Here is a 13,390-nt window from a genome sequence, read left to right as displayed (position 1 = left end):
CTTTAGGGATTAGTCATGTGATCAATCACACGTTGAAGCACACCCATAACCGCAACATGTACATTTTATATAAACAAAGTTTAAACGTGTATATATTTAGTATTTTTTGTGTTTAACACAGTAAAATAACATTTAGAAAATGTATATTTAATGTGCGTGTAAAATATAATAGACGTTTAAGAACGTCATCCGTTACAATGTGCAATATCCTCCTACAAGGTCGTGGTATCGTAGCTGATACTACGTGTCACCTTGTGGACTGAATCGCCGTCATTATTAAATTATAAAATATTTAACCATAGTTGTAAATCGTCATGTAATCTTTGTAATCACAATATGTAATCACAAGTTATATAATTAAGCCTTGGGTACAATAACGTTACAATACCAGTAGATGTTTGTATTTATTTATTTTGGAAATGAGGTGTATATCTCTATTATTTTTATTATTATTATTATTATTATTATTATTATTATTATTATTATTATTATTATTAAGTTTTTTGGCTGAGTTTACTCAAGATGACTTAGAAATATTAATCATAATTTGTGCAACTACAACTAGTAGTGATTCATTTTATTATTTATTTGTTTGGCAGACTTACGCACATAGTAAACCAAGAAGAACTGTACAAAAAATAATAATTCTGGTGCACAAACTTGTAATGTGAGTTTCTGACAGCGTGAAGCAGCTCTCTAGAAAGCACACACCGTCTGGATCAGAGATACATAGCTGTGGTCTGGAGGATGTAACTGACGTCATTTTGGCTCACACAGAGTTCTTATCATGCACTAAGTAAGCGGGAATTTGGATCCAACATGGCACATACGGTCTTCAGTTTCATAACACTCAACGAGTTGAGAGACAACCCGGTTTCCTTGTTACAACGAACAAATCAGCCAGACTCGAGAGGTAAGGAATCACTTCATGAGTTTTGATAGGCTGGTAACTCGAGTCCTGTGCGCCACGCAGCCTGTTCATGGTGTGAATCGAAAGAACCGATTCAATGGGGGCTCTGATCCGATTCCCATCGTTCACCTGAGTGAGTCCTTCAAAAAGAAGGATTCATTCACGAACTGCACATCACTAGTGCGGAGAGGACTCCCTGAGTAAAAATATCTTGGGACGTCCAGATTTTCCCGTCCCAGTTTGGCCTAACGCTGCGGACTCTTCTGCTATACTGTCGTCACAGGTACTGCGTAGAATTTGATGGCGAATTATCTGCAAGTTAGTTCTGGCACCTTCATCAATATTTTCATCAGTACATGCCAATATCTGCCCTATTCTTTCCAACAGCCAATCTACTCGACACAAAATAAAGTCGTCATTTACCGACCCACATTCAACTTGAATTAAAAGCTCCCTAATCTTTTCCAGGATAAGACTCCTATAAGTCATGTTGCACACATTTGTAACGTATGGAATATTCACAGCATTGAAACTGCAGCCCTGACTGCACACCTCTCCGCACTACTACACCAGGCAGAGTTAGGAGAGCACCGAGTCACTTACTGACCCGCCCATCGAGCATGATTGACGGGAGCTCGAAAAGATTGTGCCAAAATGAAAAGACGAAATAAATACAGAAATAAAAAACGAAATAAATACGTAAATAAATAACGAAATAAATAAATAAATAGATAAATTATTAAATATATTTCACTTTTTACTTATTTATGTATTTATTTCGTTATGTATTTATTTATTAATTTTGGCACAAATTATCCTCCATAGATGTGTGGTAGGGGCGCAGCGAAATAAAATATTTTAGTATCCCTTAAATATCACTAAAGGTCTATGCACACCGGACGCGAACGACGCGAGCGAGCAAATACAAAATAATGAAAGCTATTGATTTAAATGGAGCGATGCACAGCGCAGCCGTAGCGAGCGGCGCGAACGAAGCGAGCGAATTTAGAAATCAATGTGTTTTATTTCTATTCGCGACACGAGCTATTGGCGTCGCAATGCACCAATCAGAAATCAGATCAAAGGGAGCGGCTGTCAGACTGTCACTGTCTCGCTCACGCAGAGATTACCACAGAAATAAAAAAATGACATCAATGAGAATGTAATTATTAAAGACGAAAAATATAATGCTCTTTATGATGCCAGTGTCAGTGGTTATAAAGACAATAAAAAGAAGGACGCCATATGAGAAGAAATAGCAGAACATTTGAAAATTCATGGATGTCTATCTCTCTTTATTTCACCTCAATTTCAGTCAAAGTGACGGGGAGCGCCACACACTGGTTTCGTATTTCTGTAAAATTACGCGTCTTTTTAATAATATTGACCAATAATAATAATAATAATAATAATAATAATAATAATAATAATAATAATAATAATAATAATAATAATCACTTTCACACAATAACTGAGAAGATTTTATTAAAACTGAAAATCAATAAAAGTATATTATATTAAACTAATGTCTTCAGTATTTCCAAATAAATATATGTAGATTTTAGGGTTCCACCTGTCCTGGTTTGACCGGGACAGTCCGGGAATTGGCCTCTGTGTTCGGGTGGCAGGAATTAACAAACCCGGACGCCCTGATGTCCGGTTTGAAGTGAAACGCATAAGAGACACCAGCCTGCCTTTAATATTTTCTTTGACGTGCCGCAGAAAGGGACATTTTGGAGTGGAATTGATTTTGGCTTTATTGGTGGTTTGGATTGGCTCGCCAATAATCCTTCCACCAATCAGAAGGCGGCACACAGTGTGCGATCCCGCCCTCGCACAGACTCGTGGTTTGCAGCACAGGTTAAAGAAGCGCTGGCCATGGGGAAGAATGTTTCGGATGTCAAAGTGAATATGAGAATGGCAGCGAGTGATACTGGAATGACAATGTGCTTCAAAAAATTAAAAGCAGACCGGACATTTCCATCCATGGATTTAGGAAATCTGGAATCATGATGCGATCAGAAACTCTGAGGCAGTGTAACTGCGCTGCTACTATGGTGCAGAACCTGCAGACTGTTCTTTTTTAGGTCAAGCAGTTTTGTGTTTTTTTTTTTTGTTTCTTATAGTGAAGTTAATTAAACAGTTCAGCAAATCTGTTCTTTTTGTGATACATACAAAGTAGACGACAACGTTAGCAGTTGAATGGTCTCGTTACAGACTCGATTACATTTGTAAAGTACACAGTACCAATTTCCCCCCAATCTATTTAACATGAATATATAAAACAGCTGCGCGCACCCAAGAATAAAATAAAATCTAACAAATGAAACCGAGGATTCCTTGCTGCAGGAGCGGGACAGCTATCAAATAAACCACACAACGTTAACAGTAAACTAACAGGCTCCCTGACCGGGGAACCCCAACACGCTGCACCCCGTGTTGGAAATGATCCCCTCCCGGTCAGACACAGGCTTACTGGTGTGCGACACGAAGTTATAAAGTCTCTCCACGGTGCACGGTGCAGCTCGGACTCTCCTTTTCAAGCCCGGCTCTATTTCACAATATTCCTCTGCATTTATAAAGGCACTAGATGATTGGCAGGGCGGGGAGATCAAGCAGCGAGCCGCTGGCAAGCAGAGCCGTGGAACGGGAGACGCGGTTGCTAAGCAACAGGGGGGCGGTGGGTGGGTGCATTGGGCAGACAGTCCTTCAGCCAATCGGAGTTTCGCTCGTATACTTCCATAGAGGAAACAGAGAAAGTAGTTTAGGGGGGTCCAGTGAAGCAAATACATCAAACCACACTCGTGATGAAAAATAATAATAAAGAGCTGAAGAAGAAAACACACATTTATATAAATAAAAATCAACACACTCAATACCCATTTATCAAATAATATGAGAAACACAATGGAGGCTGTGTGGTCCAGTGGTTAAAGAAAAGGGGTTTGTAACCAGGAGATCCCCGGTTCAAATCCCATCACAGCCACTGACTCATTGTGTGTGACCTTGAGCAAGTCACTTCACCTCCTTGTGCTCCATCTTTCAGGTGAGATGTTGTTGTAAGTGACTCTGCAGCTGATGCATAGTTCACACACCCTAGTCTCTGTAAGCCTTGGATAAAGGCGTCTGCTAAAAAAAAAAAAAAATCCACACGTGAATTATAATATTATTAATAATAATACACTAACTATAACTTAATAACTAACAAAACGACTAAAACACACACACACAGTATTTGAGGTGCAAGTGCTTATTTGGTGCTGCGGACGGTAAGAATGTATCCGAATTTTTTTATTAAACTCTATTAAATAAGTACGATTTTTAATATATGCAGGACTCTGATAAAAATCACGTTTTCAGAACGTTCTCTCGACGTTGTGTAAAACACAACCAAACCAGAACCTTGCAGCATCGTTGTGTGTTGGTTGAGATCCATCACGTACAGAACGTTCCCCTTTCACGCAGCTAGAACGTTCCTAGAACATTACGCCTGAACAGAAACGTTCTAAGAACGTTGTAGCGACGTTGTGTTCGTCACAACCGAACGGGAACCTTCCAGGAACGCTAGGAACACGTTTTGTGTTAGCGGGGCTATTGTTTTGAGCCGCGGCTGCTCCAGCGCAGTACCTCTTGAGAAGCTGCGCGGCTGTGCAGACTTTTAAACCCGTGGATGCGTGACCTGGTGACGTCTTTTCCGGTTGAGTTCACGCAGACGATGGATTTGGACAAGTTTCCCGCAGAAATCCACGTGTTCATTACCTCGCACCCCAGAATGGCTTGGTGCCCGTGCTAATATAATATCTGTGTCTCTGACTGCACCTTCATTGAATGCTATTAGAATATCATGTATAATATCTTTCCTGACTCCAGTCCCTGTCTCAATAGCATTCAGTGAACTCAGAGCACCAGTAAACAGGACTGCGCTGGCTGCTTTTATTAACATCACTTTATGTATCGCACCTACCTGCTGGCCATGCTGCTTCCGGCTGAACACTGATGACGATGCAAGCGTGACGACACGGCTATGCGTCGAATCTGCGCCGCGGTGTTCTGTGGGAACTGTAGTTTGTTTAATATTTTTGCAGATGTAGTAAAACACATTCCTTTTAGAAAAACGTGAACAAATATAATAATGTGAACCATCCAACCCCAGCTGCTCCACCCCTTTCTTAAGCTGAAGGAACACGAAAACACTTTTTCAGGACCAGTGGTTTGAAACCTGGTTCCAGGAGACCGGGAGGCCTAGTTTGAGGTTGCTGTATCAAACCCCAAGCCTCCCCTGGTGTGCCCTGCAGTGGCCTGAAACCAACTTCCATGGCAGGAAGTGGCTTCGTGTTCCCTCCGCTTTACTCGCGATTCTGTCAGATTTCTGCGGCACCGCGGCGATGGTTAATGTTGCTGATACCAGCAGCAGGACAAGAGCACTGGCGGCTCTGCGACAGCAGGTGGTGCTGTTTCCCTAGATTCCACAGGCACCAGTAAAGGCTGCCTGAGTCACAGGTCCCGAAAACACCCATAGGGTTGTATTGTGATCTCTTAAACTAATGGAGAGGATACTGTTACATTAGTAACTATATTATTCCCACTGCTCTGGTGTGTTCTCCGAGTCAGGGTGATTTATAATAAATCCCTTTTCAATGTCACTCAATGCTGTGAATACACCGTGAAACAATATCCTAGTTTTATGGTTGTTGGTATTAAACCTGCCACCATTTAGATAATTTAGTTCATTACAATCTTAAGCGCAGCGCAGAAACCAGGACCAGAGGACACAGCTTCATTAAGTGCAGTGACTCAGGACAGAGGGTAGCTGACACTTCTTTACACAGAGAGTGGTGAGGGTGTGAAATGAGTTACCAAGTGTTACAAAGGGTTACCTAACCATGTTGCTGATGCTGAATCACTGGGATCCTTGAAGAAACAACTTGACAACGCTTTGAGATCAATCAGCTACTAGGATGGCTGAATGGTGTCCTCTCTTTCATACACTAGTACAGTCTTTCATGTGCTCTTTAATGGTGAAAGATAACAGCGTTCAGGAGACGGATGCAGAGATACAGAGAGTTGAAGCGGAGCTCCTCTAGAGGGCGCAGTGTGGTTTACAGAGCACAGCACTCCTAACCGGGGGAATGGGGTCAACCCCAGCTCTGCGCCACAGCACACGACAAATCAAATGCAGTCAAAACCACACGGAACACCAGCCACGCTTATCAAAGCTGCTGTAAGGGACTGCTGGGAAGGATGGTCTGCATCCTGAATCGGCTGCTAACCAAGGCTTTGCAATGATTCTCAGATCTCATGAGCTCTAGGAACTGCTCCACCTACTTCCTCTGCTGAAGACAGCGCTAGAGATCCAAAGTTGTTCCTGCTTCCTGGAACGCGGTGATGTCATGTGTTGGAATTCTTACTCCAGTGTTCCAACTGCAATCACTGTGCAGATCTGTTATTATTATTATTATTATTATTATTATTATTATTATTATTATTATTATTATTAATAATAATAATAATAATAATAATAATAATAATAATAATAATAATAATAATAATTAGTCATTTAGCAGACGCTTTTGTCCAAAGCGACTTACACAGACTAGGGGGGTGAACTCTGCATCACAACTGCTGCTGCAGAGTCCCTTCCAATAGGACCTTGCTGGTTTTGCGTCTCATCCGAAGGACGGAGCACAAGCAGGTTAAGTGACTTGCTCAGGGGCGCACACAGTGAGTCAGTGGCTGAGGCAAGATTTACTGTGGGAAACTCTTACAACAGGATATCCGAAATGTAAAACAAAAATATATAATAAAACAAAAGATTCTCAGCACAGAAAAGCGGACGAGGCATATTAATAAAGCCAGTAAGAAGCACGAGGGATGATTCTAAATCAACAGTTAATATTCCTTATAAACACAAGCACCCTTATCACTGGGCAACGCTGTGCTGTGGGGTACAGTTCACTAGAGGATGATGCATGGGTTTGGCCTACACAAAGTGTTACACAAATATTAATACCCCATCATAGCATAACAAGAGCATTGTTTTTATCAATGGCATGCATGTTTCTGAAATCCAGCCCTTGAAATCATGTGGATCTAAATCTCACTATCATCCAGTTGCTGAGTTCCTACCAAATGATAGCACATCCAGGAATAGCGTAAGGACCAGCAGTGGTGAAAATCCAGATGGAAAACAGCAAAGAACAACTTGCAATTGATTTTATATTTCATATGTTATTGTTATATTTCATACATTATTTTTTGGGCGATACAATTCTGCTTAATCTTTTTTCCCCCCATATGCTCTCCCTTTGTAACAGTGTTCACAATCAGATTGCTCTGTGCTGCTCTGAACAAAACAGACACTTCTGGATAGACTTCCTGTGTCAGAAACAGCAACGGAAAGCTTTATCACATGACGTGTGTCCTAAACGTTTAAAGCAGATGACGTGAGGCTTAAGCTGACCACACTGTGGCTGAGGCGTACTGCAGAGTGTGTGAAGCTTGAGATAAAGAACTTGTTTCACACCTTGTATGGAGTTAGAGCAGAGACAGCTAATATAATATCTCATGTTAATCACACTCCCTTCACCTCTTAATGCTTAACAGCACACAAGAAAAGCTTCATGGATTACCAACGCACCAATTTATTGTGTGTGTGTAGTTTGTTTTAAATACTAATAATTGACACGGTCAGCACTCAGATGTACGAAAGTATAGTACTGTACCAACAAAACCAACTACAGTACATCTAAATGAAAACCTACGTATTTAAAAACACAGTCCTGTCAGCGTTTGTATTTTTGACTTTGTATCTTTTTTTGTGTTCTCTGAAAAACATCCAGTAATTCTCAAAAACAAAGAAGGAAGTCTTTAAATACAGAGCTGAGATAATCAACACAAATAGAGTTTAACCCGAGTGCTGGACTTTGTGCTGAAACTGAGAGAGAGAGGAGAGGAGAATGGCTCTGAGCACTGAGCAAGCTCTGGCACTGCTACTGATCTTAAACAGCACTCACCTCACAGCAGGTAAGTGATTCTCTCAGAACAGTGCCACTTTGCTGTTTAGTGACTTTCCCACCAAACAGCTTTGGACCAAAAACACATTTTTATACCACAAGCTATACAGGGGCTGGTTCTTTACAATGTATATGTTCCTGCTCATATATACAGTGGTCTGGTTAATTCGGATCAGAATACCACCACTGTTTACATTATTGATGTAGGGCTCTTTTGTATTAAGGTTCTGAAGAATGAAGGAGTTACTCCATTGAGTTTATTGTCTCTTATAGCAGATTGCCCTCCACTATACCGTGTTGCTGTCTCTGGCTCAGCTGGGGGGAGAGCAGTGCTGCCCTGTTCTTACACCCCCACCCCTGGGCAGCATGTAGAAGTCAGATGGTATGCATATTCAGATCAGGAGGATCACATTCTATTAATCGACTCAAACACACCTTCAGTATTCATCCCTGCGCAGTGGAGCGGCCGAGTGAAGCTGTCTGATGAAGTCTCCTCTGGAAACGCCTCTCTGCTAATCTCTGAGCTCAGACTGGAGGACACTCGGGATTACATGTGTATAGTGGGGCTCAATGTGGAATGTGTCACTTTCATGGAGATTAAACTGACAGTTCAAGGTAAATATAATAAACATGTTCTGATTTTTTTGTGTTAAAATTAAGAATATGTGCTGAACTGCTGAAACCACTCAAAGTCCTGTGTGTGACTACATGAACACCCTGCCTTGTTTTCAGCACACACAGACAATGGGGTTTGTTTCATTTTCCTGCTGGTCAGTTACGTTACAGCTCTTTTGTTTAGTTTTTTTCTTGCTGAACAAAATGTTCTTCTGCTCCACTGGCATTTGGACCTCTACTAGGCAGATTTCAGCTGCAGTCCTTACTGACAACTTACTGACTGCTTGGGTTTAGATTGTTGATGTCTTTAGAATCAGAACATGCCGTCTCATTTAAAGTAACAGCCACACATTGCTGACAATAGCATAAAAGAAAGAGAGAGACGCTGACAAGAGGTGTTTCCCATTCATCTCCGAGCTTCACTGTGGCTAACCAGGGCTTTTACAATGCGTGATCACAGATATGTCTCATTCCTCATGCTTGCCTGTGGTTTACCATGTGCTTCACTGTGCTTTACTCTGCCTCCCACACTATGCTTTTCTCATGGTATACCACAGTAACCTTTCACAAGGGCTCCCCTGCAGCTTGTGTTTACCATGGAAGCTGTGTGTTCAATTCCCTCAATGTTATAAATATCCCATCATATATACACCTCACAAATCGTCTCAGCCAATGAGTTTAGTAGCATGGTCATTATCCCGCTATGTCTGGCATTAATGCTTCATTTCTATGTAAATTCAATTGTGCTTTCAGGACCTCCAAAGAGAGATTCAACTACTGCAACAACCCAGGAAACCAGCCCATGCCCAACCCAGCAGGGGAATGCAGCAGCACAGAGGAGATCGTACTGCATGAAACCGCTTTGATAACTGGATTCTAATCGGATTGCATGTACCTGTATTTAGTGAGTGTTGTGAGTTAAGCGGAAGTTCAATTATTCCTGTGTGTTGCTGCTGCTGGTTCCCTATGCCAGTATAGTCCATTGTGAAAGAGTATTGCTGTTACTGTAACCCGCTGCATCCTGCCTGTGCCGACATCTCTTCATTTCTATATCATTTTAATAAGAGCGTTTTAGCATTTTGATATATTTCAGGTTCTATTCATCCCTGATTGCTGTTGCTTTATTTGTTAATAAAGTCGTTGTTGCTGTTTACTATAGATCATTGTTAATAACATGTTTTATATTAGTGATGTGAAGGCAGTTTAGTAATTTGTCTCTGTTTCCATGCCAGTTAGGATCCCTTAGTGTGCATTCAGGTGAAAGACTCCACTCTTATCTCATCATCACAAGTTTGTTCTTTGTAGAAGAGGGTTCCGATTCCTCACTTAATGTCCATTTACTGATATTTATCCATCTAATCTGTGCCCATTCACTGCAATAAGAGATCGCTTCTAATTTGTATTTCTCAACCTGTTTCTGGGAAGCACATAATTGAATACCCATCAAAGACTGGATCTTGCTAATTAAAGAAAAAACAATTACTAAATGCAAACTGAACAGTGATATTTTTTATTGTTTTCCTGTATTGCTTTTGTAAAATAAAATCTAGACATTTTTATTCTTCACTCCTGTTGGGTCTTTTTTTTTATTTTATTTATTTTCTTAGTGAGATTTCACTGTGTAGATTGTGAGATTTTACTGTGTAGTGTATGAGATTTCACTGTGTAGATTGTGAGATTTCACTGTGTAGAGTGTGAGATTTCACTGTGTAGAGTGTGAGATTTCACTGTGTAGAGTGTGAGATTTCACTGTGTAGTGTATGTGATTTCACTGTGTAGAGTGTGAGATTTGCTTCATGTGGTTCAGATGCTTGCTGTGGTCGCTGGTTCACACCCAGCCTCCTTCCTGTTACACATGTTATATACAGAAGCCATGTCATGCTTTGACCAGCATGACTTGAGCAAAGCTATTCAAAGAGAGCATTGCCCAATTGAGGAAGCAGCAGCAAAGCATGTAGCAGCACAGCTTGCAGAAGTCAAACTATCCTTTGTACTAAATGCAGGACAGGCCTTTTACAGGTTCAAATACTAGAAGCACAGAGCTTCTAAAAGATGAAGTGTGGCTCTGGGGCACCAACATCAAAGAACACAAGGAATGTAGTGAATAGAGCTCAAGAAAGACTAGAGGTGAACTGTACTGCTTCTACACATGGCATGCTAATGCAGGACACCACAGAGATAGGGACACCAGATTTACCATCTCCTTTTGGAGCGTTCTAAAATGATGTCATGCTAATGGCCTGTTGCCATGGCATCTTCACAGAGCTGAAGTGTAACTATGGAAACCATGGCATTCTATTATTACCATGTGATGCAGGTTTAAACTGACCACACTGTGGTTGAGGCCTACTGCAGAATGTGTGAAGCTTGAGAAAAACAACTAGTTTAAGAAGCAGAGCCCCTAAACAAGGAGTGACGCAGGGAAATGGGTTTCCACACCTTGTATGGAGGTACAGCAGAGACAGCTAACACAAACTTTAATCAATTACCAGACTAGATTTGCAAAGTGCTGCATTGAGCATTCTCTGTCCCAAACAGCATCATGAATGAGGATAAACAGGCAGTAATTGGGCCAGTTTACAACGAGATAGCGTGCTGCGCTTTGTCAAAATGTGCAACGCAAGTATTTTTAAAGCATGGCACTGGTTTATAACAAACTGGAAAATGTTGCTCCACTAAGTCTCATTTTATTGTAATAAAGTGTGTAACGTTACGGTCGTCGTTTTCACTGAAGCGTTTGTTTTTAAAAGTGGGTAAAGGCTTTAACGCTAAGCGAATTGTTCTGCTGCCAGCTTCCGATGTCCCAGTTAGGTTACATTTGAAAAATGTCAGTTCCATACTGTAACTACTGCTACATTAAACAAATAGAGGAACAACGCCATTATTTAAAATGGTTTCAGAGCAGCAGCCAGGGACATTAGACTGACGCCTTGAAGAGACTCTGAGCGCGTTCATAAACTCAACGATGAGTAGCAACACTTCCAAAAATCATTCCTAATTTCAATGATGAGGGCTAGTGACGTGTTCCATTGGCTCAGCGCTGACTCAACAAACTCCCCGACTCTAAGGGCTGTGTCTGTGTGCGTCTTACTCTGCTTCTGATGTGTTGTTGTGTCAATCATGGCAGAGATCCTCTGTTTATCTGACAAAACAGTGTTTATGTAAAATAAAAAATAAAAAAACAGCGCTTTGCTAAAACCACCCGAAAATAGACAACCCGTGTACCATCATTCTCTCCCTCAGAACGGAATGAAAAGCCGCCCAATAGGCAGCTCTGCTCACCGCCGCTTCCCCGCCTCCTGCCTCCTCTATGTATAGAATGCCTGCGTCAAATGCTTAACTGGGCGGGGACTCATTTGCATGTTAGCTTCAGATTAAGCTGCAAACCAGTCTGGGTGGGCAACTGCCCCCCCTCCCCCTGCCCCATAGCAAATGACGCTCCTGGTTTGTTTATTGTTAAAAAGGGTTCATATTGTATTTGCTGATGGCATGGTTACTAAAATACAGAAAAAAACATAATTCTCAAATTTAAAAAAAGTAGTAATTGCTAAGTTTGTGAAAGGTACTTATTGTGACGACCTTCCAAACTGCGACAGAATAACAATGTGCTCTCCTTCTAGGAAAATAGTCACTTCTATAACCTGACTATGAGCATGGACGTTTATGATGCGACCACAGCTATAAGTTATAATATCACAGATCTATAATGGACGCACCATCTTTATTATCAGCAGGAAATGATTTGTAGTTTTTTTTCTACACCCATTTTGACCACAGAGAGCCACAGAGAGCTGGGGTGGATGTGAAATACTGCTACTGATCTTAAACAGCGCTCACCTCACAGCAGGTAAGTGATTCTCTCAGAGCAGTGCTTCACAACCTCTACTAAAGTAGGGGGCACATTGCTGTTTAGGGATTTCCCTACAGAGCACTAACAGCTTTGGACAAACACAAACACTGTTATATTACAAACTATACAGGGAGCTTGTAAACAGTCTGAGCAGCGCGCTTACAGAGAGAAAATATATAAAGGAAACAGGAAAAGAAGGGAAGTTATAATAAATAAAGATGACAGAAAAATAAAGGAAAACAAAGACAGACAAAGGACTACAGATAGAGGGCGCTAATCATCTACAATAATAGATGGAATGCGCCCTATAGATTAACCAGAAGAAGAAGCAGCAGTTTACAGAGAGAAACAGCTTGAATGAGAAACGGATCGTTTTGTGACAAAGGGAGAAAAACGAACAACACAAACCGAAGAGAGGACAGCAGCGGAGGATCCAGCAAAACACAGAAGCAGAAAATATGAGGAAGCACTGTTATGTTCACTAATGTTTCAATAATGAAATCTATTTGTTATTAATGAACAGCTAGCTTGTGCTAGTCCTTTATTGACATGCTTTCTAAAGTTATTTTTCGAAACTTCCTGTATGATGGAAAACTACCTCATAACTTACTATCAAATCTAGTAGTGACACCTTGTGGTCATGATATGTAACTGCACATCATTACAAGCATATTTAAAACTGGGCTTTACATGGAGCGGGTCCAGCGATGCACCGAGGAATCAAATGTGCGCGAAATCCTGGCAAACCACAGCATGCAGCCCTGCAAGCTACACCAGCATCTCGAAACACGACAACCCTGCCTTAGCATCTAAACCCGTCATGATTTTACACAGGAAGCGCTATGAGTTTATTTCTTTATTTATTTATCGCATTTATATAGCGCTTTTTATACAAAAGTATCGTAAAGCACTGTACAGAACATAGCAGAAAAAAATACAAACCACAATACATTTGAATAGCATGTCACACATACAACTGCCACAAGCAGACCATTTAAATAA

At 41.0% G+C, this 13,390-nt stretch overlaps 1 gene segment (V, D, J or C); it reads left to right on the top strand.

The window, feature by feature from the left end:
* Nucleotides 1-10,104, top strand: part of LOC117433421 (uncharacterized) — a 45,737-nt gene extending 35,633 nt beyond the window's left edge. For both annotated transcript variants that reach the window, the window contains 1 exon segment: nt 9,292-10,104. Coding sequence is in view for 1 of the 2 variants with exons in the window: in one of them it covers nt 9,292-9,404 (113 nt within the window). In the remaining variant the exon portion in view is untranslated.
* Nucleotides 10,105-13,390: the final 3,286 nt, after the last annotated feature.

Source organism: Acipenser ruthenus, chromosome 33 (assembly GCF_902713425.1).
Source record: "Acipenser ruthenus chromosome 33, fAciRut3.2 maternal haplotype, whole genome shotgun sequence".
Classification (NCBI taxonomy): domain Eukaryota; kingdom Metazoa; phylum Chordata; class Actinopteri; order Acipenseriformes; family Acipenseridae; genus Acipenser; species Acipenser ruthenus.
Note: the sequence above shows the minus strand (reverse complement) of the source record. Positions and strands in the feature narration are given on the sequence as shown.